The sequence below is a fragment of the Populus alba genome, chromosome 7 (assembly GCF_005239225.2).
Source record: "Populus alba chromosome 7, ASM523922v2, whole genome shotgun sequence".
NCBI lineage: Eukaryota > Viridiplantae > Streptophyta > Magnoliopsida > Malpighiales > Salicaceae > Populus > Populus alba.
In genome coordinates this window covers 4,003,092-4,029,890 of record NC_133290.1, presented here as the reverse complement: position 1 = coordinate 4,029,890, position 26,799 = coordinate 4,003,092, and the positions used below count along the sequence as shown (strand labels likewise).

Sequence of the window (26,799 nt, the reverse complement as noted above, 5' to 3'; positions counted from 1 at the left end):
TTCGGGGGGCTGTGGATTTTCAACAGCAGGAGATAATGGCAAAAGAGTTGGGGAAGTGCATGATGGAGATGGGGCAGCTGGAGGGATTGGGTCGGAGGGCCTGGGGCGACGGGTATAGGTGCGAAGGATGGGTGGATGTTGGGTTGATGGGGAATTTGTAGGGGCGGGTGGAGGGGAACATGAAGTTGCAGATGGAAGTTGTGGAGAAGTGTCGGGAATGGAATAAAGTGAAGTTGTGGCAGGGTTTAACAGGGGAATAGGACCAAATTCAACGGGTGGAGATGGAAGGAAATCGGGTTTGACCGAGGCATAAGGAAAAATATTTTCATGAAATCGCACATCGCGACTAGTGAAAATTTTTTTAGAAGATAAATCAAATAGTTTATAAGCCTTTTGACCAACAGGATAACCAATAAAAATTGAGGGCATGGAGCGAAAATCAAATTTGTGAGTAGGACGTACATTTGTAGCATAAGCCAAGCATCCAAAAACCCGAATATGAGAAAAAGAAGGTGGCTTTGAGTAGAGAAGTTCAAATGGAGTTTTGAACGAGAGTACGGAGGAAGGGAGTCGATTGATGATGTGAACAGCAGTGAGAGCACAGTCTCCCCAAAACTGGGTTGGAAGTTGAGCTTGAAATTTCAACGCTCGAGCAACTTGTAAAATATGACGATGTTTGCGTTCCACAACCCCATTTTGTTGAGGCGTGTAAACGCAGGAATGCTGAAAAATAACACCATTATCTTGAAAAAAGGAACGAAGTGATATAAATTCACCACCATTATCACTTCGGAAAATTTTAATTGAAGATTCAAATTGTGTGAGAACATAACTAAAAAAGCGTTTGATAAGAGATTGAGCTTCAGATTTGTGTCGCATCAAAAATATCCATGTGAAACGGGTATAATCATCAACGATAGTAAGGAAATAATAAGCACCCGAAATGGAAGGATGTCGATAACGACCCCAAATGTCACAATGAATTATTTCAAAAGGTTTTATAGATGAAATGACACTAGAATTGAAAGGCAAGCGACTTTGCTTAGCCAAAGGACAAATAGAACAAACATGACTGGATTGAACAGAAAAATTTAAAAATTGTTGGGCAATGAAACTCAAACGATGAGGGGAAATATGGCCTAAGCGTTGATGCCAGAGGTCGGTAGATGAGATGGCCAGGTTACAGGCTGGTCGATGTTTTGGTGGGGTAGGTCGTACCACAGGTTTCTTTGTTGCAATTGCCACCAAGTAGTATAGCCCATCACGTTGTTTACCCAAACCAATCATCCTCCTCGTAGCCAGATCCTGCAAAATACACCAATAAGGGAAAAAAGTTACCGAACAATTCAATCCTCTTGTCAAACGACTGACTGACATCAAGTCAACTTTAAATGTGGGTACACATAGCACATCATGCAAATAATAAGTTGAATTCAGAGGCAATGATCCCTTTTTAACAATATCGGCTGTTTCCCCACTAGGCAGTAACACAGGAGGCAATGAGCAATTATTATCTTGTGAAAAAAATAATTGAGATGATGAAGAAATATGGTCTGTTGCCCCGCTGTCAATAATCCAATTGCGTGAAGCAATTTTAGGCAAACCTGGTTTTGTCACAGCATGGGCTTGAGAACTGGATTCGGCTCCTTTATCATTAAGCAAAGATAAGAGCTGTTTCAATTGTGCCTCCGAAATGCCCACAACAGACTTGCCATTATCTTTAGCAAAATTCTCCGACACATGGTTGGCTGCAGGCTTGCCATTAAAAATTGTCTCCGATTTGTTGCTGTGGTTAAATCTTCTTGCTGAATTGTGCCTTGCCTTGGGGTGCCCTGCTGGATACCCGTGGAGCTCATAACAGGTTTGGACCCAATGTCCCGGTTCTCCACAGTGGGAACAATGAGGTCGTCCCCGTCGAGGTCCAAAACGGCGTCTGTCCTGTTCAAACCGGCGTCCACTGAAATGATCTCTGTCTTGCTGTTCAGATCTGCGCCCTCCATTGATATTATCTGTCAATCTGTCTTGCGATCTAAAAGAATGGTAAGAACGCTCACCTCTGTCATTAAATTTGTTGTGATTGCCTTGAACCGCCATAGCTGCGCTGTTGACTGAATCATTGATGGTGTGTGTTGAACTTAGAAGACGTTGCTTTTCTTCTTGAGAGACAAAAGAATAAGCTTGCCGAACCGAAGGAAGGGGATTCATCAAGAGGACTTGTCCACGAACAGCACTGTAAGACTCATTTAAACCCATCAAAAATTGCATTAATCTTTGTTGATCCTGTTGCGCCCCATGTAATGATTCACTGTAGGAAGCCAGTTCATCCCACAGTCCCTTCAATTTTGTGTAATAAATTGAAACAGAGAGTTGTTCCTGCCTGAAACAAGCGATATCTCGCTGAATTTCAAACATACGGGGTGCATTGCTTTGAGAAAATCGGTCATGAAGGTCTTCCCAAACTTCATGAGCAGTAGAGTAGTATATCACGCTATCTGAAATTTCTGGATTGAGAGTGTTAATAATCCATGAATGGACCATATCATTGCATCGAGACCAAGCTGCATATCCTTCAGGATCAGTTTCTTCTGAAGGGGCTTTGATTGAGCCATTAACAAAGCTGAGTTTGTTTTTAGAATTCAACGCCAGGGTCATAGCCCTTTTCCAAGTAGAATAGTTGTCTCCATTCAAGGGTTTGGAAATCAAAACCAAACCTGGATGATCTGAATGGTGAGTGAAATAGGGATTTGACAGAGTCCCTTTTGAAAAATCTGTATGAGTTTCTAGATCTGATGATATTTCATTGTTGGCCATGGTGACTAAAGAAAAATTGCTAGGCTAGAGATTTAATTTGCAGTGGAGGATCGGGATTTTAAGCCAGCTCTGATACCATGAAAAGAATGAAGAAAAAGATTGAATTTGCGGAAGTGATTGTATTTGATTCTGAATCACATTCTTATACAGAAGGAGGCTGCAACTGATTCCTACAAGTCAGGAATCAGTTGCTGCATTGTAGCTTCATTAGCTACACGTTAGGAATTACATATGGAAAGTGAATTAATACATATCTTCTATTTTATACAACTCTGCTATTCTATATACAGGAATACTTCATTTCCTAACATCATCCTTGAAAGAATACAAGAAAAATCCTGGGAAAAAATGGCTAGCAGTCGAGGTTTCGTGTCATGGTTAATCTTTCTTTTCATTGGGATTCTAGGATTCATTCCTTTTCCCGCAGAAGCTGCTATAAAGAAATATCAGTTCGATGTGAGTTAAATTAGATTATGCACATGCACATACACACACTTCTTTGGATGATAATTAAATTCGATTTTTATACAATTTGGTGTTTTTTTCCCCTCAGATTCAAGTGAAGAATGTGAGCAGATTGTGCCATGCAAAACCTATTGTAACTGTAAATGGGAGGTTTCCAGGGCCAACTATTTACGTTAGAGAAGGAGATAGAGTTATGGTCAATGTTACTAATTATGCACAATATAACATGTCTATTCACTGGTAGGACTTGCTGATATCCATACTGTTAACTGTATACAGAACTAACGAGAAACTTTCTATGGATTTTTTTTTTGAAAGAAGTTGAATAAGTATGATTATTGGTTGTCATTGCAGGCATGGACTGAAGCAATATCGCAATGGCTGGGCAGATGGACCAGCTTATATAACACAATGTCCAATCCAAACCGGAAGCAGCTACACTTATGACTTCAATGTAACAGGACAAAGAGGAACCTTATGGTGGCATGCACATATTCTTTGGTTAAGGGCTACAGTTTATGGTGCAATTGTCATTATGCCTCAACAAGGAACTCCATATCCTTTCCCACAACCAAATATGGAAGTCCCTATTCTCTTAGGTAGGAGTCTATGTGCACTTTATTTCGTATCAAAATTATTTTCTTTACGCTTCCCGTAATGTATAGTCGCATCGTTGATTACAAATGTTTTTGCTGGTGTACTGTGCTCCAGGGGAATGGTGGAACACTGATGTGGAAGAGGTTGAAAAGCAAGGGACTGAAATGGGTTTGCCACCAAATATGTCAGATGCACACACCATTAACGGGAAGCCAGGACCTCTCTTTCCGTGTTCTGAGAAACGTAAGCAAAATAAGCTAAAGAATGCTTAAAGCCATAGTATAATATAACAGTATGACTAGGGAATGCTTAAAGCCAAAGTTGGTTTCTATTCATGAAGTGCTAATTACAAGACATTCATTTCATTTGATGCTTGTTCTAGATACTTTTGCAATGGAGATTGAATCGGGGAAGACATACCTCCTGAGAATCATCAATGCTGCCCTCAACGACGAGCTTTTCTTTGGCATAGCTGGTCACAACATGACAGTAGTGGAGGTTGATGCAGTTTATACGAAGCCATTCACCACTCAAACTATACTAATTGCACCTGGCCAGACCACAAATGTTCTGGTCCTAGCCAACCAAGTTCCAGGCAGATATTTCATGGCTAGTAGGGCTTTCTTGGATGTTCCACTCCCTGTAGACAACAAAACAGCCACGGCAATTCTGCAATACAAAGGAATCCCGAACACTGTCCTCCCGTCCTTCCCTCAATTGCCTGCATCTAATGATACGGAATTCGCGTTAGGCTACAACCGAAAGCTTAGAAGCTTGAACACTCCACAGTTTCCAGCAAATGTACCCCTTAAAGTTGACAGAAATCTCTTCTACACGGTTGGTTTCGGAAAAGATTCATGCTCCACATGCGTAAACGGAACACGACTCCTAGCTTCTTTGAACAATATCTCTTTTGTTATGCCTCAAATTGGACTTCTTCAAGCTCATTACTTCAACATTAGTGGAGTATTTAAGACCAATTTTCCCGACAGGCCTCCCACCCCTTTCAACTACACTGGCGCACCACTTACAGCAAGTCTGGGAACAGTCCATGGGACAAGGCTTAGCAAGATTGCTTTTAATTCTACTGTGGAACTTGTTCTTCAAGACACCAACTTGCTAACAGTCGAGTCACATCCATTCCATCTTCACGGCTATAACTTCTTTGTTGTTGGCACAGGAATCGGAAACTTCGATCCTGCTAAAGATCCAGCTAAATATAATCTGGTTGATCCCGTGGAGAGAAATACAGTTGGTGTCCCTACTGGGGGCTGGACTGCTATTCGGTTTAGAGCAGATAATCCAGGTATGATCTAACATCTTAAGCAAAATGCATAAAGTAGAACATAGTTTACATTATAGTGTCAACTGATGCTTTTTTTTTTTTTAATGTTTGATTGTGTGTAGGTGTTTGGTTTATGCATTGTCATTTGGAACTGCATACTGGGTGGGGATTAAAAACAGCATTTGTGGTAGAAGAAGGGCCTGGATCTGATCAATCTATTCTGCCTCCTCCAAAGGATCTTCCACCTTGCTAGACATTTTGAAGCTACAGTAAAACCTGACAAGCCAGTTGAAGATGTAATTAATCCCCTTATGCTGCTTCCTGCAAAAACTGCAGGATGTTTCTTGAGGAAAAAGATTGACTAATAAATGTAAGATCTGATCTACTTGAGACACAAATTTATGTAATTGTAAGAAACTCCACAAATGTATGATATCTGGGAAATCCCAATATTCTTTAAACTCTTATCAATCTTGCACGCCCTCTTGTCTTATTATTATTAATAGTAAATGTTCTATATGCTATTTGTAATGTTCTTAATTTCACTTCAAAGTTGAAGAAACCATGTGTGCCTTTCTTTTGTCTAGCTCGTCGTGTTTTTGGGGGAAGTTGATAGAATTAATTTATAGAAGTGAAAATTAAATTTACATTAAAGGAATATGAAAGTGTTTAGAAACACGGATTATTTCATCTTTTTAAAAATTTTAATTTTTTTATTAAAAATTAATTATTTTTTATATTTTTTAAATTATTTTGATGTGTTAATTTTAAAAATATTTTTTATTATATTTTATCTAATTTTCTGTTAAATAATATGTGAGTAGTATATTTTTTTTATATAAAATATCGACTAAAACGTACAAACAACACCCTTAAATTATACGCCATTTTGATCGATTTAAATGAAAGTCTCACATGTTTTTCTTAAAAAAAGAACTACTAAAATATCATTAAAAAATCACAACTATTAAGGGTTAAATTTTTTTATGACAATTGCTTCGTCTTATCACAAATAAAGTTTTTACCGTAGTACTAGTTTGATTCCTACGCTGTAGGATGGAGTGTTTTTTTTTTTATTTTTTTTTCCAAAGCAAAAAAAATAATGCAGATATTGTTAACGGGTTGTTTATTATTAAGAATTTTTTTAATTATAAACTAAAAATTTTATATGTCTATTTAATAAAATAAATTAGAAATTATATATGCTAAGAAATAATAATAAATATGTTGATTGCAACCAAAAATTAAGTCGAAAAACTAAGATAAAGATATTATTTTCTTTAAAAAAATTAAATACTTGTTTTAATTTAAGATTGGATTTCTAAAGTTTTAATTAATTTAAATCAGTAAAATTGAGTTTTATTTATTTAAATTAAGAATTAACTCAATGATAAAATTTATTTTTAACACCATAAGAGTTCAATATAAAGTTAATTGAATCAAAACACCAAATTTAATCCCAAATCAATTTAGAACATGTTTGGTATTGTAATAGCAGTTGCTTTTTAAAATAATTTTTATTTGGAAATATATCAAAATAATATATTTTTTATTTTTTAAAATTTATTTTTGTTATCAGCACATCAAAACAATTTGAAAACACCATTAAAAAATTAATTTGAAGCAAAGAAAAAAATATAATAAAAAATTATTTTTTTTAAATGCTTTTAAAATGTAAAAATAAACAGGCTTTTAATATGAACGAATTATATTGGGAATAAAAAAATCAAGTTATAAAAAAAATTATAAGTAACTATTACAACCCACAATGAATTGTGTTTTTATTTTGTGTTGTATTTTCATTATTTTGTTAAAATTTCTTTTTTCTTGCATTATCTTTTATTTTCATGATTTCAAACACCATTTCATAATTTACTAAGCATTAACTTTAGAAAATTAAACTACAATTATTAAATGAGAAAAAAAGATATCAATAAAAAAAGAAAGAGATATGAAAGAAAAAAAATCCTAATAAAAAAAGAATGATGTAAATGAAATTTTTTTAAAAGTGATTTACTGTTTAAAATCCAAATATCATTTCATAGTTTAATAACCTTTAATTTTATAAAATAAAATTAAAATTATTAAGTATGAAGTAAAATGACTTAATAAAAAATTGATGCAAATAAAAAAAACAAATAAAAGAAAGGATGTGAATGAAAATGAAAATTTAAGGTGGTTTACTATTCATATCAACAGTAATTTCACTTTGAATTTTTTATTTTTTTAATAACCGATGGAGGTTGGTTTTTTAAATATCTTTTGACCATTTTTTAATTTTTTGATATTTTGTAAAAAAAAAACATGAGTAACTCATAAATTATTAAAAAAAATTAATGAAATATAAAAGAATAGGTATCAATCAAAAAACTCTATATTTAGAAATTAAAAAAAAACAATAATAATCTATGGAGGTCTATCAAAATCGCTTATGATTCAAGTGGATATTTGTACGAATTAGCCTAAAATATCAACATATCGTTAAAAATTGGCAAAATAAAAATAAATAAAATAAAATAATTAAATACCACCAATATTATGATAAAAGGAATATCCGAATGTAAAAATGAAAATGAAAAAGGAATATCCGAATGTAGAAGAAGAGCACGGATGACGGCATAAACGATCACATGACGCATGCTGATAATTGCTTAGCCAAACATAACTCATTCGACAGTTGAAGAGACAACCAGTAACTGACACTGTTCTGTTTCCTATCTGTGTGGCTAAAAGTTTTAAGTGGTAGCACTGCATTGCATCACAGCTTTAACCGATTGAGAAAAAAGAAACAATGGCGATGGCCTCCATGTCATTTTCTCTTCCTAACCTTAACCTACGCCGAGTCAACCGGTGAGTAATTTCTCTCTCTATTCCTCCCTCTTCTCCCTAAATCTCTCATCAATCTTTTCACTTCTTGCAAAATTAATTAATCCACTTTGGCTTCATACTTGAAGGGTAGCTTAATTTTCTTGATTTTTGTGTTTATTTGTTTGATTTATTAATCAAGTTCTGATGGGTTTTTTGTTAAATTCATGTGACACAGATACTCTGGAATGGCATTTGCAAGTGTAAATAAAGAAACCAGTACAACTGTAGGTGTGAGAGTCACAGAAGGTGAAGGTAACTTGCCCAAGGTTGTCCTCACTTCTCCTCATGGAAGGTAAGTACATATAGCTACACACCATTCTCAATACATATTGTGAATTTGTGTTATAAAGTTTGTGAATTTATTGTTTTTGTTTATTGGGTTATTTTAGTGAGGCAGAGATATATCTATTTGGAGGTTGCATTACATCTTGGAAAGTTCCCAGTGGAAAAGACCTCCTTTTTGTTAGGCCAGATGCTGTGTTTAACAAGAAAAAACCAATCAGGTTCATAATTCTGTATTCTTTTTAAGCATTTAAAGGACCTAGTTGGCTTTACATTCAATATGTATTGACTGTTACTTTGCTATTGGGTCAGTGGAGGTGTGCCACATTGCTTCCCACAGTTTGGCCCCGGTGCTATTCAGCAGGTACGATGCCCTTTTGTTTTCTGAAATTCATGTTTCTAACTTTATGTTTATGTTCTTTAACTATATTGTTGAACTTTGGGGATGTGTTGCCTGTGCTTAATAGCATGGATTTGCTAGGAATTTGGATTGGTCAGTTGTTGATTCTGATAATGCCGATGGCAATCCGGTGGTAACCCTTTTGCTCAAGGATGGTCCTTATAGTCGTTCCATGTGGGACTTCGGTTTTCAAGCTCTATACAAGGTAGCCAATTGTTTTCCTTTAGCGTAAACATTAATAAGCTTGGCTACAGCAAATACATAAATTGATCCTGATTCATGCACCTCAATTATAACAGATATATTCAAGTATATAGTAGTGCTAGCAGGCATTTGGTGTTGTCCAGAAATTTTAATAAGCGTTTGGATAGCGTCGTGGAAAATAATTATGGTTTATGTATTTGCAACTGAACATCTACTTTTCATTTATTTTTTTCAGGTCATTCTAAATTCAAAGAGCATTTCCACAGAACTGATAATCACAAATACCGATAACAAGCCATTTTCATTCAATAGTGCTTTGCACACATACTTCAGTGTAAGTGTTGTTTTTTCCATGCCTAGCAAGCTGCCATTCTGCTGGTCTGACCAAATTAGTAAATTTCATTGCTCATAATGAAAATGTGGGACCCTGGATGATAGTATTGTTAGTTTTATCTGTTGTTGAAAGGAGATTACTGGTTGTTCAATGAGAGAAAGATGCTTGTAAACTGAAAATTATGCAAAATCCGATGGCCTGGTGATCTATACAGGACTTTATTGTAAATGATAAGATGATATCATGCAGGCATCTGTAACAGGAGCATCTGTGAAAGGTTTGAAAGGTTGCAAAACCCTGGATAAAGAGCTGGATCCTGCCAATCCAGTGGAGGGCAAGGAAGAAAGGTCAGTAACATTCTAAACACACCTTTCATATAGAAAACCTATATCAAATTGATTTTGGTTTCTCTTTGAAAATAACATATGGTTGTCTTTGGGCTGTTGGAGGTGAGTGGCTCCTCTTCTGTGATTTGTTCAATATAAGGAGATATATCTACACTTTCTAATTGTCCTGTAAATAATGCAGGGATGTGGTGATTTTCCCTGGATTTGTAGACCGAGTTTATCTTGATGCTCCAAGTGAGTTGCAGCTGGATAATGGCTTGGGCAGTGTAATAACTATCAAGAATACAAAGTATGAGTTGGAAGCTCATTTGATTTTCTTGTTTTGCTATCCCCATGATTTCTCTCATTTCACTTGCGGATTCAAATGTTTTACACTGCTGTCCTTTTGACCCCTGCAGTTGGTCAGATGCTGTTTTGTGGAACCCACATCTGCAGATGGAAGCATGCTACAAAGATTTTGTTTGTGTTGAAAATGCACAGGTACTGAGATATTACCTTCTTGTAATATAATTGCCAACTTCCATAATTGCCAAGCATCATGAAAGTGGAGTTTTATCTTTCTGATTCCTAGTTCTGGGCAGCTATGATTAACTGCGTACTAAATCCCTCTATCTAGCAATGCGATATACCAAACAACTTCTAGTTGCCTTTCCTGATGAATATTTGTGTGGTGTGATGAATTTTCTAAAAAGGGGATTGTGTTTTTCACTTGTTAACTGCAGATTGGAAATGTCCAGCTAGAGCCTCAGCAGTCCTGGACAGCTAAGCAGCTTCTTAGCATTGACTGAAGGATAGCTGCCTTTTGTTTTCAGCTTTTGTAGAATAATACCATCGTCCTACTTTTTTTTCATTTGATTCCTGTTTCCAGTTTTGCCAAACTTTCCACTATAAAGCAACAACGGTGTTTAATTTTCTTTGCAATGTCGTCATAAGGTTATGTAAATGAAAGGCCTAAGCGCAGCGGCTGTTGTAGTCATTGCCCCTCACTCTTTCCTTGTCAGTAATACATACATCACATCTTAATGCAATGGTACACGATATGGGCATTCCATCGTTCACCTCCATTAACATATCCTGTGATAATGCTCCTGGCTTCCTCTAGCTCTCCAAATTATAGCAACATAACTAAATGCCTGGTACATGATGTGGGCATTCCATCGTTCACTTCCATTAGCATATCCTGTGATAATGTTCTTGTTTAGTCAGCTTATTTTTTCAGAACCACAGAGGCATTTAGTTATGTTTGCTATGATTCGGAGAGCAAGAGGAAGCTAGGAGCCTGATCTTTGGGATGGTATCAAGCACGAGGATTGCTTGACATTTAGGCTTGGATTTACTTAATTTATTCTATGCTTGAACATGTACTGTGCAGAGATAGTTTTTGCCACATTTGACTCTGAATGAATTGGTATGCTAAAGCAAGCAAGACGCCATTGAATTGCTGTCCTAGTTATAGAAAGCTAATGAACTTTCCAGCGATGATATTTCTTGTATTGCTTAGCTCTAGATTGCCTTCTAACAATCTGGACAAGGTTCGTAACGCATGATGGAAATATTTGTTTATGTGCCTCCAGTGGATGCCATGCTTTTGGCTGGTTGCCATTTTGATTATCAATCTTAACTAGCTATTTCATCAAAATCAAGTTTTCAGCCCGCTCAGGAGCTGTTGCTGTCAAACATGCATTTTACTGGCAGCTTTTATGGCTTTTGCTATAAATACAACCAAGCATAATTTTCAGATGAAGATTTCGCAGCTCAACAGTAGCATATGGCTAATCATTTTGTTCTTGATCGTTACATATGGTAGGTACTGGTATAATATTCTTCAGGTTTTTCTCTATTCATTGCTTGCTGGTAACCTTGGTTTTTACCTTTTAAAAGAGTCCAGACTCGTCCAGAGGCATAAAATGATTAGCATCACAGCATGCCGAAAGAATTTGATTTAGAAGGCTAAAAAGTATCGGAAGCATTGATCTGTTACATTCATGAGATGCTAAATTCAGCATTTCTCAAGAAATAAGTTCAGAATCCATTGCTCATCGCTCAAAGCACTCTAAGGTAGAAATGCCTTAAATCGACAATCAAGGGAAGAACAACACAGGAATAATTAGACACGCCATTCATAAAATGTTTCTCCTAAATTTTGCTTAATGAAACATTAGTGACAAATTAACAGAGCCTCAAAATCTATCTAGCTAAATGACAACCACATTCACGATTCAACTACTCAGAAAGCCATCTAAAGCTGTAAAGTAGTCAGAGATCCCTTCTGAACTATTAAAAAATCTACTAGACATGAATTTACAGGCAAGCAACTAGAAACAAAAACAACTATCACTTCACAGTCCTCAAATAGTTCCCCTCCCTGCTCTCTCAAGTAGCCAAAGTAGATACAATGCAAACCAAAATTATGATCACCACCACAGCCAAAACCCATAAACACCATGTCTTCCTTTTCTTCTTCATCTGATCGGCATAGTAAAGACTGTTTGTTCCACCACTTACAAAATTACTTGCTTTGGCGACGTTCTCTTCAATATCGTTCATCTTCTCTCCCTGAGTTTCAATAAGAACAGCCATATCAAGAAACACCTGATGCAGCCTTTTCAAGCTTCTCTGTATATCCATTACAGCCTCATGTTTCTCTTTACTCTTCAAGTCCATCACTCCTTTCCCTTCGAACATCTGAACTCCCCCTCCTCCTGAAATCATCTCTTCGATCACTTCTGCACTTGGTTCCTTTCCAGCTGCAGTGTAGTATCTTCTTTTCAGATCATCTTTGTAATCTGAAAAAAATTTCTCTCTCAGGATCTGAAACTTATTCATAATCTCCCTAAGTTTAACTCTCAAGCCATTGGTGACTGATATCCTTGTCCTATCAACAGGACTCCCTTCTCTATACAATTCTGAGACTTTGCAATTCGATATATTGGATCTGTCTAATGATTCTAGTCTCGCCTTCACAATCTTGGCCTTTCTAAGAACCGCCACTATGTCTGATTCCATTCTGTCTCTTATGCCACGAAGAACTTTGGCACTGTGAGTAGACTTTGACTCTTCATTAAGTGTTTGAAGATCAAACAAGAGATTGGTAATGTCTTCCATTTCGATCTTGATTTCATTGACTTCACGGAAGAACTGAGAGAGGTTAGGTTCATCTGTGGGGTTTAGATGGCCTGATTCGACGTCGAGTTCAGCTTCAAGGTCTTTTTGGGATTGTTTCTTCAGTTCCACATAACTTAAGAACGATCTTGTCATTAGATCATTCATCTTTGCAAGAATTTTGCAAAAACCACCTGCAATAAACTTATTTTTTAGACAAATATAAGTAATGCAGGAATCTGAATATCTACTGATCAAGAATGGCAAAAGAAAAGGCTGTATACCTCCTAAATGGATTCAGTATTCGATTGAGCACTTAAAAAAATCTTGAGATTCTGAAGAATTCTTCCTCCAACAGATCTAAATGACATAGAAAATTAACTACTTTTAGATAAATTTATCATTTTCTCCAAGAAATCTAAAGAAATAGATAATGACAGTGACAAAGTTAGACGCGCGCAAAAAGTACACCCATCAAGAACAGTACACGAGATATTCATGGGTATGAAATTCTACAAAACTAGGAAAATTCACTGATTTCAGAAAAGGAGAAAAGAAACAATCTTGAAGAAACCATCAAAGAAACAATTTTGAGAAACCATGGCAAAGAAACCCTCAACAGTTCATGTCAAACCCATCATGAACAGTACATAAAAGTTATACAACGGCTATCAAATTCTACAAAGCCGTGAAAATTCTCCGATTTTAACAGAAAGCGTTTTGGCAAAGAAGAAAAAAAACTAACCTAAAGAAATGGTTTGGGAAGTCAAGGCAATTCAAGAATCCCCCAAAAGTTCTACTAAAACTAAAAGAAACCACGAGAATCAAGAAGAATAGAAAGAAAACAAAAGTGGGTCTGGTTAAAACCTTGGAGAAACGTATGGCTCTCTCTGCTTTCTACAAAAGAGACCAATGCATCCTTTCACTATCTCTCTTTCTCCTTCTATCGCTCTTTCACTTCTGATACGTATTTCTTGGAGTTGTGAAGTGAAGATCAAGAAACACTTGAAATAGTTTTTTTTGTAAAGATAATGAGGGAGATAGAGAAGAGGGGGGATTGTGATCTTTCAATATTTTAACTCCTCTTTATACAGTTACAAAATTTTCAAAAATCAGTTGTATGGAAATAGTAGCCGTTAATATTGCTGAGACGGTGCAATTCCTTCCTAAGGTCATGAAATGGCAGTTGAATAATCAAACCGACTACATTCAAAAGGCCTAAACCTGTGGAAACATGCTCAGGCAAACATCTTGCCATGGTGCAAGATCAAAATGATCGCGTGTCTATTATCATTTAGATTGTTTTAGCGTCTGTGTAAGACATCAATTTTATTAACATTTTGGAGACAGACAGTATCGATCAAATCACATCATTTTTACAGCCAGTCTCTCTGTCTTTTGTCCTGTATCTTCCAAGCAGTCTTCCATGAAACCTGTTGTTTCTCGAGCTTCGCAGAGTGATAGCTCGAAGCCATTAATTTCAGAACGTCCCACAGATCAGGAACCATGATTCTCTTATAAAACCGTCACAGACTCTGTGATCAATTCAGTTGCTGCCTGAAGACAAATAATTTCGTTCCAAAAACAAAACAAAACCCAAAATTTAAAGACTCGGGAAGAAAGAAAGAAGATTATTGATATTGCTAATTTTTTTTTTAATTTTATCCTTTGATTTTGTATTAATTAGAGATTGAATTTTGTACTTTTTTTAATTTTATTTGTATAAAATAATATCAATCTCATGACTTTAGCCATACCTTTAAAAAATTGATTTGAGTTAATTTATAAATTGAGTTTTATAATTTTATTTATTTATTTTTTATGGGGTTATTTTGATTTTTTTAAAAGGTGTAAATTATTTGTTTTTTATTATTATTATTATTGCTAATCGACATTTCTTAAAAGTATTACGTAATAATTTTCCTCAATCAATCCATGTTATCCACGTAAGATCACTATCCATGTCAGCTACATCGATGGAAACTACCACCACAACCAATTAAAAGAAGCTACGACTCCTTGGAAAAATCACCCTAGTCTCGCATTTAAAAATATTATTTACTGTAATTTTAATTTTATTTATTCAATCCAGAAAACTTAACATTAATTATTAAGGTTATTGAAGATTTTACACATGATTTGTTTCTCATTGTCAAATTAAAAACTAAAAAATAAATTTTTTTCATATTAATTGCAAGTTAAATAACCAAAATATAAAGTAAAAAATCTAGACCTATCATGAAGCGATATTTTTATTATAATATTTTTATATTTTTACAATGATTTTTTTTTATTACAATATCAACTAAGAGATAATTTGATATTTACTAAATATAAAAATATAAACTATTAAAATACACAATGAAATAACTCAAATACTCTTAATAAAAAAAATTAAAACTGAGTCAAGGAATATTTCTGTCTTTTTAAAATGATTTTATCTTTATTATTAAGTCAGTTCATGGATAATTTTGCATTCAGCTAAATAATATAAAAAAGGTGGGTGCGAGTGTACATCACCAGGAGGAGCGTGGGAGGCGCCCTCGCACTTCGGGCTGTATGTGCGACGCCTTCTGAAAATGCTTTTCTATCACATCATTGAAAACAATATCTTGTCCTCTTTCATTTGAAATGACGCGTGTTGGCATTGACAATTCAGTTTGTTGTCAATAGACTTTCTTTTTCTTCTCTCTCTCTTTCCCAAAAAATCACAGCTTGACTCCTTATATTGTTGGTATTTCAACCCCTGTCCTTATTATTTTGATTTTTTATTTTTGATTTTTATTCTTAACGCTTTTATAAAAGATTTATTTGTTTTCAACTTTATCATTTCATTTCAATTTATAAATAATATATTTTTCAGTTTGGTTCTCATTCTTTTGATTTTTAATTTTTTTTTCCTTAGATGTTTTATAAAAAATTTATTGGTTTTTAATTTCATCATTCAATTTAAATTGATAGTATTATGTTTTCTAATTTAATCCTAATTGTTTTTATTTTTATTTTTTTTCTTAGTTCTTTTAAAAAAATTATTTTTTTTTCAATTTCATCCTTCAATTATAAATTTATTTTTATTTTTCATGACAAGTTTGATCCTTATGCTTTTTATTTTTTTTATCCTTTTGCTAAATTTATTTTTCTTTTGAATTTCTTAATTCAATTAAATGTAATTTTTTTTTTAGTATTTGAAATTTGATCCTTATTTTTTTAACTATACTTTTTTTTTAATCTTTTGTATAATTAAACTTCTTTTTTATTTTATTTTTTAATATTTTTTTTTATTAAAAATTAAATTTCATGATTTTTTTTAAATATAATACTTCAGATCTTATAACCAAAATCATGAATTTGAAAAGTTAATATGATTTTTTTTTTAAAGCTTTATAATTCTCTTTAATTTTTTATCAAGTTATTCTAATCTCATGATTTAAACCATAAGTTTAGCAAGATATTTCAAGTTAGTTTGGCTCTAATTACCAAGATTACAAGCTTGTCATATTAACTTTGATTAATCAAACCGATTTTTTTTACCCCATTTATTCTTTCATATTTAATGAGCTATAAATTAAAATATTCCATTTGTCCCCTAAAAAAAACATTTTTTCCTTAAATTATTCTAATCACATTTCTTTTTAAATTTGTTATAGTTTTCTTTTTTTATTTAATTGAATTAAAATCAATTTATTCAAACTTATTCAACCCAATTAAATTTATAACTAGAATCACATTTTAAAAAAAAATTCAAGTATTTGAGCATCATTTTTTAATATATATATATATATATATATATATATAAATTCAGCCCTACAGTTAAGCACACCTAGTCTAGTTTAAACTAATCAGATTAAATAATCCCAGTATAATAGGCAATCAATACAAAAATATATACTACTTTTGATTCCATTGATTCAATAGAGAGCTAATCTCAAGTATCGAAAATTAAATTTTTTTAAAGATACATTTAGAAATATAAATTCTTTTAAATGCCTACTCACTCACCAAATCAGAGGGAATCCTTGACCTACTGAGTGGTTGTTTTCTATATTTAAAATACCTAACAACCAGTCTCATGGGTTGGCCTAACAATTAAGAAGTAAGAACATCAACAACATCAGCAGTCCATTCCTTGTAAAGCTAATTTTTAACTTTGAAGCAATAAAATAATACGTGAGGATTCCATCACAAGCAAGATCCTGCCTTCCTGTCAAAACTACTTCATGCTAATTCAAACAAGGATAAATAACAAAGCATCATCAAATACAGGGAAAAAAAAAAAAAAAAAAAAAAGGGCCCTCAACAGCATTCCTTCACCAAACAGGTTTGGCAAAAAAAGAATAAATATGTTGAGCTTCAGAATGTATGCACTAGTCATCTCTTTTCATCAAAGAAAACACACTTGGAATTCTGAACCTTGAAGAAAAATCACAAAATTGAAGTGTGTTGTCTAATGGAGAGACACCCTCCGTTATGATTTTTATTTATCAATAAGAGTCCAGTACAACAACATCAATGGTGGCTAAGGAGCACACGACTGTTTGAAAGAAATAACATGCATTTTTGTTGTCTATTCGAGAGACACCCACACCCTCCCTTATGATTTTTACTTATCAATAAGCTTCCAGTACAACAACATCAATGGTGGCTAAGGAACACATGACTTTTTTTTATGGAAATAACATGCATTTTCAGAATTCAAATCTGTTTAGCTACTGGAAAACACTCCTTCAAGAAATTATGAAGCAGTAATGAATACATATCGGGGAAAGTTCTGAAGTGGTCCACATGGGGGGATGACTCAAAATTATAGGACATTACCTTTCTCCCCATTCTCCTCTGATCCTGGATCTCCAACTCTATTAATTGAAATGGAACAAGTTTATCTTCTGTGCTATATAGAAAAAGGTGGGGACAGGAAGGCTGCTTTTCTGAGAGCGTGGACACAATTTTCATTAACTTCCTGCAAAAGTAGCAAGAAACACTATCATGGATAAATTTTTGACAGATGATACATGTGCTGGCCATTATTTAGAACAGAAAATTAGTTCCCACCAAGGTGTAATATAACACTCTAAGGAGCAAGACACAAACAGAGCACTTACTGATCCACTTCTGGCAACTTCAGAATTACAGAGAATAGCATTTCAAATACATATAGCACCATGGCTTCGATCATTGAAGGTTCATTTTCTTGCTCTTTTGATTCACTAGCTTGATTTTTTAATCCATTTATTTCTTTAGTCTCAATAACTTGCACAGAAGAGCTGCGTTTCTTCAGCAAGGCAGTGGAGAACCCACCAGCCCAGACCTGCCAAGATGGAAGAAAATCAGCCATTAGCACCCCTTCAGAATGAGCAGCATTTCAAACAGATACACAAGCACCACTAGATATATATATATACAAAAAAATATCTAAAAATTGACAACAAACATCAATAACAGCCAGATGCCAATTTGAGCAAAATCTTCAATTCAAGATGACATTAGCACTCCAAACCATGATTATATGCCTATTTGAAACCTTACAAGAATCACTGTTCTACACTACTGCCGAATTCCACCATAAATGAGCAAATAATTAAGAAAAGTTTAATAGCAACATGCTCAAAACTTTCCATCAGTCACCCTGTTCATACCACGCCACAGATAAGCACTTCCTTATTTCTGTTTTGAAACTGAGAAACTTGTTCCACAAACAGTTCAAGTCCATTCATTGTTAGGTTCATAAAGCTAAGCATCCTTCCAAAGTTTAACTTTGTTTTCATTTCTTCTAGTGACTATAATGGTTGTCTGAGAAGCAATGAGGCCAAAATAAATTAAACAAAATGTAACATAAATTGCAGTTTTAATGCAACTACACAATGAGGTTACTATGTTAATTCAAATTGTATATTATTCTGCAAAGCCTAGGTTCACACTGAGCTCTTCACTCAACATCTAGCTCATGTATGATCTATGTTATCAACCTTGGAGTATCTGACCCAGTTGAATCAGCTTTAATGAGAAAGGATCTAGAAGCCATTCAAATTTGCTTCAAATCATTGGATCCTACTTAAATCATTAAGACACTTAAGTAACGAAATTGAAAAGCAGTAATACCAGGACCATGAAATAAGAAGATAGGGGAGTCTAGCAGAGTAGAACAACTAGGAAGACTGCAACTCAATTAAAGCATGAAAATGGTTCCATTCGAGACATAGCCAATCATGATCCATAGATGTCAAAAGCTAACATTTAATTTCTCCTGAAAGACCAAAGCTAAGAAAAACAATTTATCATCAACTAAGACATTCATTATGGGAAAACAAGAATTTGCACCACTACACATTCACTAATTCATTCAGCAACATTCATAAACTTCCACACCAAACAAAAAAAATGTGCACAAATTTATCACAACAATCATTGACTTCAACAAGACCATAACTCTACAAACCTTAGGATTTAATTGATTGCCACCTCCAGAATCAGAAACGCACCCTTTAATCTTCTCCATTAGTCCCTCCCTCTCTTGCATAACCCCAAGGATATAACCATACCTGTAAACAACAACACACCACAACAATTACCAATCCAGTTACAAACCCAAAAAGGCACAACAAATTACACACAAAAAAATTGCAATAAATCAACCTACACAAGCCAACCAGTGTTACTAAAGGTGTGAAAAAACAAACACCTCTCTCTACCATCATCTTCTCTCTCAGAAACCCACGAAACAAGCTCATTAGCCAATTCAGTGATCCTCTTCTCCACTCTCTTCCCAAAATCAAAATAAAGCAACTCTCTCATATCAACGACAAACGTAACAGCATGAATCCCTCTTGAATTATACCATTCCACGTACTTTTTGAGATGTTTCTCTCTAGCTCCAAGCCAGCCAAGCAGAACCACAGTCGCAACTGGTTTTTTATCACTAAAGACACTACCTTTACCGCTAACAACACTCTCTGGTGCTTTGTTCCACGTAAAAGGCCTCTCATTTTGATGAGATTTGAAGTTAAAATCAGAGTTCTTGGTGGGGTTTGAGAGATGAGAAGAGGAAAGCGAGAGGAGGAATTTAATGGGGTTTGGATTAGGAGTAACGGGTGAGTGAGAGAACGGTGAAAATGAAGAATGAATGCGAGAATGAGACAATTTGGGTGTTGATATGATGTGGGTCTGGAGATTTTGTCGTTGTGAGTGTATCGATCGATGGATTATTGGAATGGGTTTTAGAAAATTTGAAGTCGTTGATGTTGGTTTAGTGAAGAGACTGCGATTGATGACCCTTGCAGGAGCTTCCATGGCGGAAAATCTGGTGTGGGTGAGGGGTGGATTTTTGAAAAAGAATGGGGGCTTTGTCATTGTTTTCCTAACTGTTAAAGACATTTATTTGTACGGAACATTTTAGATGTCTCTTAAACCGTTTTTTTAACTTATTTTAAAAACGTACTCATATTAAAAATAATTTTTTAAATAATTTTAATATATTAATATTAAAAATAATTTTTTAAAAAAATAAATATTATTTTCATAAATTCTTAAATTTCAAAAAACAACCAGATTCTGAAACAACATTTAAATATTTAAATTATGATTTAAAATTTTTTTTTATCTTGATAATAAAATAATATTTTTTATTTTTAAAAATTTTATTATTAATATTAGTACATTAAAGTAATTTAAATATAAAACAAAATTAAAGAAAAAAATTTTAATTTTTTGTGAAATCGTTATTTGACCTTGTTCCAAACAACATTTAAATTAACATTATTTGATTTATATTATAATGAAAAATATTTTTTAAAGTTATTTTTATTTGAAAATGTATAAAAAAAAATTTAAAAAATTTTTTATTTTTAATATCAATATATTAAAATAATTAACCATTACTAAAAATAATATCAAGTTAATATTTTGTTAAAATAAACACACTACTTTAAAAGCTTACATGTGTTCTTATAGATATATTAGAGTGTGTTTGTCATTGTATTTTAAAAATATTTTAAAAAAAATTAAATTTTTTATTTTTTATTTTAAATTAATATTTTTTATATATATTTTCAAATCATTTTAACATATTAATATCAAAAATAATTTTTAAAAAGTAAAAAAAAATATTTTAATATATTTTAAAATAAAAATTACTTTAAAAAACAAACCATATCTACCCCAACTTTTATTTATTTTAATATTTTTTATTCACCGTTAAGTAGCTAGTTGAATTAGTCAAGCTTTTAACCTGACAGAGCACAATGACCCAAACGAGCTTTTAATTATTCATTATAATTACAATTACAAAATAAACCAAAACACATGGGTGCATGTGTTTTAGTGCAGCTACATTATTTATTCGTACTGAATTCATTGTTCATGCCACTGTTTATAGTCAATTGTTTTTCTTAAAGACCATAAATTTTTTATATTTTATATTTGATTATTTTATTTTTAATTTTATTTTTTATGTTTTAGGATGTTTCAATCTATATGCTCTGTCATAGAATATTCTGATATTAAATTAAAAATTGATATTACAAAATAGAGTTTCTAGACATGGTTAAAAAATAAAACAATAAGCAACAAGAAAAATATAATTGCTTTTTATTTTTATAAAGAACTTTAGTTTAGTTTTTTAATTTTTAATTTTTTATATTTAATCTCTGTTATTTTAGGTTTTTACATTCTGGTTTTAAATTTCATTTTATATTGTTTCAATCCTGAGAGAGGGAGGGGAGAGAATGTCATCGAAAAATGGATGGAAAAGAAAAGATGTTTTATCAACCATAAAAAAATCAAATCTTGATGTAATTAGTTTGTGGAGAATGAATCTACGAAGTTCATAGGATGTTTTGGGTTGTTTTATGTTCAATGTTCTTAAAAAATTCAAAAAGTTTTTTGTTTTTGTTAAAATTTAATATAATTTGTATTTTTTGGATCGTTTTGATGTGTTAATATTAAAAATAATTTTTAAAAAAATAAAAAAATATTATTAACATGTATTTCAGCATAAAAAATTATTTAAAAAGCAACCACTGGCATATTATTAAACATTAAAAATAAACTAAAACATGTTTTTATTTTGAAGAAAATCAAGCATGCAGACCTAGGCTTCCTAGGACGTACATGAACTTTTTCATTTTAGGTTGGGCATCCAAGCTTGTCTTTTCAGGTCCAGCAATACTTGTTTTTTTTCATAATTTTATTTTTATTTTTTTAATTCAAATTTTAATTAATATCATCTCTCATTTTTAAACTATTGGGCTTAACACTATTTTTCAAGAGCAATTATTTTTATTTATAGTTTTTAAAATTTTATAACATATCAAAGAGATAATTCTAATTTATATTTAAAGTTTCTTTCTCTTAAGTTTTAAATGGATGAGTTATATTTGTATGATGCATTTATAAAAACAACAATCATATGTATTTAACAACCACAATAAACCTCCAAGCTAAATAAAAAAAATATATAAAATAAAAAGAACAATCAAAGTAAAATATTTGTATGTACATCTAACTTTTGTTTTTTATTATAAAGATTAATTTCCTATTTTAGTCTTTAATTATATTCATAATTGTGTTTTAAGATTTATCATTTTATATATTTTTTAGATTTATTATCTTAAACGCAGACATCATTTTTCTATTCTTCAATTACATAAATTTTATAATACTAGAAAACATATCAATAATATTAACTCTGATGTAGAAATGCTGGCTTTGTAAAAACATGATGTAGAAATGATTCATTGCAAATAAACAGCACCGATGCAAGTTTGATTGACGATTCAATGATGAAATGTGTTGATTCAGCAAGGGATGGCATTGAATAAGAGCACTAACAAAGGTAGGCCACAGACTGTTTTGGATGCTCTGATGAGCGGCTAAGAGGAATTGTTGGGGAATCCGATCATATCAGTGATATACTGATAGTTGCTAATGAAGGCTAAGCACATTAATATAATATTTAACATGGTTTGGTGAATCGCCTATATCTATATCTATAGGAGAAGAGCCAATATTATTTGAAATATAAAAAAATAATTACAACACACATAAAGAAAAAGAATCACTTCACTCAAACTCACTTTCATTTTTCTCACACATTGATGCACATTACAGCAGGTGCCCATGGAAACAACTCCTATTTCTCTCTTCTTCTCTTTACTTCACTCTCTACACTCTCTCATTTTGCTCTCAAATAATACCTCTATTTATAAGTATCAATGGTAAGACAATTTAGCCATAGATTATGACACTAATGATGACAACACATGGGTTGTGCTATTTTTATCAATAATTGGTGCAATTTTCATTATAGCTTTTTAATAATAATAACCCTATTTGTTAGGATATGTTGCAAAGTTGTTGCCTATTAATGGCAACAACAGGAATGACAGGCAATGTTTCATGAGAAGGGGTAGAGAATGAGGAATCATTGCAAGGTGTTAAACATGGCATTTGAAAATCGATAATAAGGTGATAATTGTTTGAAGAATATTTATGATTTCTCTTTGCTTATGGAGTTATATGAATCATGGTAATTTTTCAGCATCGGAAGCCTTACTGCTTTGTCTGCAGCAGTGGGTTTTTCTGGGCAAGTTGTTAGACTTGCACTGCTAAATTCTGCTGGTCAGTCTGGAAATCCAAATGAAAAAACGAATGAATCTGAAGAATCAATCTTGCAGGAAGTTGTACTGAAGCCTCTGAAGAAGTTTTACAGCGTGTAGTTCTTAGTTACTATAAATCTTTGACAATTCAAATTATGCTCAAACATCACACAGGAATCATGTTGCAGCAAAAACCAGAAACATTGGGTTTCCATTTCTCACCAGCTACAACAGTGTATGCTCTGGCAATTTGAGGGATGAAGCAAAATTACACTTTTTTGCTACCTGGTTTCTCAAGTGAAGACATATAATAAAAACACATTTGGGTAGTCTGTTTTACCAGCAGGCTTTGTTAAATCATTTTATGTATTACCATAGGTATCACATGACAGCATTCCTCACATTTTGCTCAAGGGACCAACCGGTTCTGGAAAAAAAGCGCTAGCAATGGCTCTGATAGGCGAAATATTTGGCGATGCATGTTGGAATGTATGTCCTTGGTTATCCACAATACCATTAAAGATCTTTCTCTCTTGAACAGTATTTTCGGATGCTTAAGTTAACTTAATTCACTGTTTTTCTTGCAGAAAACACATGATTTGAGATATTTCCAGGTTCGGTTATATGAGCACTCTTATAGATTTGTCATCTCATATCAGCAGAACTGAAATTTCTAAAAGCTCGATATCTCTTTATTATTTATATTTTAAAATGAAGTTGGTGGAAAGTTGAAGATTCATCAATTACATTTAACTCGTTTTTAGTCTTCTGGAGAACTTAGGGTTTCCGTGTTTTATACTTTCTTGAGGACAGGAACAAAGGGGAGCATCATAGGTAGTGGTTCCAATAACATCCAGTGCTCATCATGCAGAGATCAATGTAAATTCGGAGCTAAATGCTAAAACTGCATTAATGGGTTTAGTGGAGGAAATAAGTAACTCTTACGCTATTACCCCTGATGTTAGCAATGTCAATTTTAAGCCAGATTATAAAGATGAACTCTTTAAACATGAGCACGATTGCCTTCCTGCTCAACAGTTTCATTCATCCACTTGAAGCTAACTCTTTTGTCTTCTTTATTTCAGTATTAGTTCTTTATGACGTTGACAAATTAAGCACCAGAGAACATCCAGCCCTTGATAAAATGGATCATGGACTGTTACACAGATGCTTGTAAACTCATTCTCTGCTGTGCAGATGATCCAGACATTCTGGAAACCGTAAAAAATTGGTTCAAGGTTTTAAAAGTTGATGCTCCTGTGACCCATGAGGTAAGAATGTTCCAATTAAAATCAGTGCAGTCACTGCTTGAATGAACTGATGATATATAATGACAGTTTTTCTGGTCTACTCTATCCAGTTTGTTCAGTACAAAGTCCAAAATTAAGATTTCCAAGCCCCTTAATCATGACCCTCGTCAATACTTGAATACCTTTGTCCTACTGAATTAGTCTTGCTCAAATTAGACCTTGCAAAAAAAAATATGTATTAACTCTCATTTCTTGATTCAACCTCATTCCCAGATCATGGAGGTTCTCATTCAGATAGCAAGGAAAGAAGAGTTTGATCTACCGATGAACTTTGCAGCTAAGATCGCTGCCAAATCGAAGCAGAACCTGAGAAAAGCAATCATGGCTCTTGAAGCCTGCAAAGCACACAAGTAAGGACTTGAACTAATGAACATAATCAACTTCCAATAAATAATGTTTGTGGCAATCTTCTTCTGCAGCTATCCTTTTTCCGATGATCAGCCAATTCCATTTGGATGGGAAGAGGTTTTGGTAGAGCTCGCAACAGAAATCCTGATTGATCCATCACCTAATAAGTATAATTTATCCAACTGGGTAGCAATCAGAATTTACCATACTCCGTTTTCCTGATGAATGCTAACTATCCTTTTCTGCTTCTATGGATTTCGCAGATTGTTTTCTGCACGGGGAAAGTTGAAAAGGCTTCTTGTGGATTTTGTTCTCCCCAAACTGATTCTCCTGGTGATGCATTTGATATCTCTAGGCTGAAATAATTCAATTCACTATCACTACCAATAGTTTTTTTTTTTTTTTTATGTAACTTCTAGAAATATACATTTCTGATAGAGCTGCATCTCCAACAGAAATTGGTGGAGCAATTCCTGAAGGGAGTAGAGGCTAATTCAAGAAGGGAGCTTTATTATTGGCATGCTTATTATGTAAGTTCTCTTTTACCATTTTGTTGGTCTCTTTCTTTTGGTTTTCCGGCCAAGTGGTGTCTTCAGGCTAGCTCCGGTGCTGCAAGACCAAGTCTAAGTTGTAATGCCGACTTGTCAACAAACTGAAAATAAACGAGGTTTTTGTTTACAGGATAAGAGGCTCCCAACAGGAACAACTGCTCTACTCAAATTAGAAGGTAAAATGGATAAAAACTCTAACAGGACAATCATTTATAGTTACACATACTTAAAGATTCTGCAATTCATTGAAGCAACAATGTTTAGCATCATATATAACTCAATATCCAAATGGAAATTTTTGTTCTAAGCACTTGGACAGTTCATAGCCTAAATCATGCACTTATTCTGCAGAATTTGTGGCCAAATTCATGAGCACGTACAGGAAGAGTTCTGGCACTCGTCAGTATGTATAGTGGAGCTGGTCTTTATATAATCCCTTAGCCACATACTTGTATGTCCACACTAAGGTGTTGCTTCTATGGATGCTAAAGCTACTCGAAGTACTTCTGATTTTTCCTTGAAATACATCGTTTTGTTGATTATAACATGAAAGAAGGCAAAATTCTGTACATAATGTGCTGTTGTGTGTGTTGGTTTGACGAAAGATGATCCAGAAGAACTGCTTGATAATCATGCAGCAATCATCCCTAGACTTGTTAACCTTAAAAGAAACATATATTCTTCTGCATTTTTCATGTCATAGTTGGAGATATATTTTTCAAGTGTTAAAACAATACACACACATTACATCTAATATAAAAACCAACAACAAAAGTAGAATGTTTTCTGCCAAAATCTCTTCTTCTTCTTTCCATTCCATTTATCTTATACACTAATACATTTGGAAAACGATGACAAACTCTGAAGTATAAGCAAGAGGAATAAGAAACAAATAATATTTCTATAGATATAAGAATTAATATGTACATGGTTTGTGAAAGGTTGATTTTTCTTTGATCTAATAATTAATAACAATTTCTAACAATTTTTTTTTGTTCAGATTATAAATTTGCGTGGTTTAATCAAGTACAGGCAAGGGATTAAGAAGATTTCTTTTATCTATAAAGGATGAATAAAAAACAACTAAAATCTACGAAGGAGACAATGTAAGCATCTCCTAGCAGAAGCGAACCTTGGCCCTGTCTTGAACAAATCCCATCTTAGCACATGCACTGTCGTTACCATCTTGAAGCACTGCATGTGTTGCAGATCGATTGCATTTCCTATTGCGGTGAAAAGGGTCCCGTGGACGGACGGCGATTCCTCCGGTTAGATGACCGATGTTAATCAATAATAATGATGAACT

General features: G+C 33.4%; 4 protein-coding genes across 5 annotated transcripts; 2 read left to right on the top strand and 2 right to left on the bottom strand.

The window, feature by feature from the left end:
* Positions 1–3,127: 3,127 nt before the first annotated feature.
* Positions 3,128–5,619, top strand: LOC118063336 (laccase-11). Its single transcript, XM_035077355.2, has 6 exons — positions 3,128–3,267; positions 3,365–3,516; positions 3,631–3,875; positions 3,988–4,116; positions 4,256–5,179; positions 5,281–5,619. Exons 1-6 carry the CDS (start codon positions 3,160–3,162, stop codon positions 5,409–5,411), a joined length of 1,689 nt encoding a protein of 562 aa, XP_034933246.1. The 5' UTR covers positions 3,128–3,159; the 3' UTR covers positions 5,412–5,619.
* Positions 5,620–7,787: 2,168 nt separating this feature from the next.
* Positions 7,788–10,569, top strand: LOC118063337 (putative glucose-6-phosphate 1-epimerase). The gene is made up of 10 exons (XM_035077356.2): positions 7,788–8,008; positions 8,202–8,318; positions 8,416–8,529; positions 8,621–8,672; positions 8,776–8,913; positions 9,148–9,246; positions 9,496–9,593; positions 9,775–9,882; positions 9,992–10,073; positions 10,316–10,569. The coding sequence occupies exons 1-10, from the start codon at positions 7,950–7,952 to the stop codon at positions 10,379–10,381; spliced, it is 933 nt and encodes a 310-aa protein (XP_034933247.1). The 5' UTR covers positions 7,788–7,949; the 3' UTR covers positions 10,382–10,569.
* A 622-nt stretch (positions 10,570–11,191) lies between these two features.
* Positions 11,192–14,319, bottom strand: LOC118063338 (syntaxin-112). Its single transcript, XM_035077357.2, has 2 exons — positions 12,980–14,319; positions 11,192–12,889 (listed from the first exon to the last, which is right to left on the bottom strand). Exon 2 carries the CDS (start codon positions 12,861–12,863, stop codon positions 11,967–11,969), a length of 897 nt encoding a protein of 298 aa, XP_034933248.1. The 5' UTR covers positions 12,864–12,889; positions 12,980–14,319; the 3' UTR covers positions 11,192–11,966.
* Positions 14,320–17,133: 2,814 nt separating this feature from the next.
* On the bottom strand, positions 17,134–20,067 carry LOC118063339 (uncharacterized). Of its 2 annotated transcripts, none has more exons than XM_035077359.2 (4): positions 19,330–20,067; positions 19,129–19,231; positions 17,795–18,000; positions 17,134–17,652 (listed from the first exon to the last, which is right to left on the bottom strand). In XM_035077359.2, exons 1-4 carry the CDS (start codon positions 20,061–20,063, stop codon positions 17,388–17,390), a joined length of 1,308 nt encoding a protein of 435 aa, XP_034933250.1. In that variant the 5' UTR covers positions 20,064–20,067; the 3' UTR covers positions 17,134–17,387. The 2 variants fall into 2 exon arrangements, with proteins under 2 accessions (XP_034933250.1, XP_034933252.1); XM_035077361.2 differs by having other exon boundaries at positions 19,540–20,067.
* Between the last annotated feature and the right edge of the window lie 6,732 nt (positions 20,068–26,799).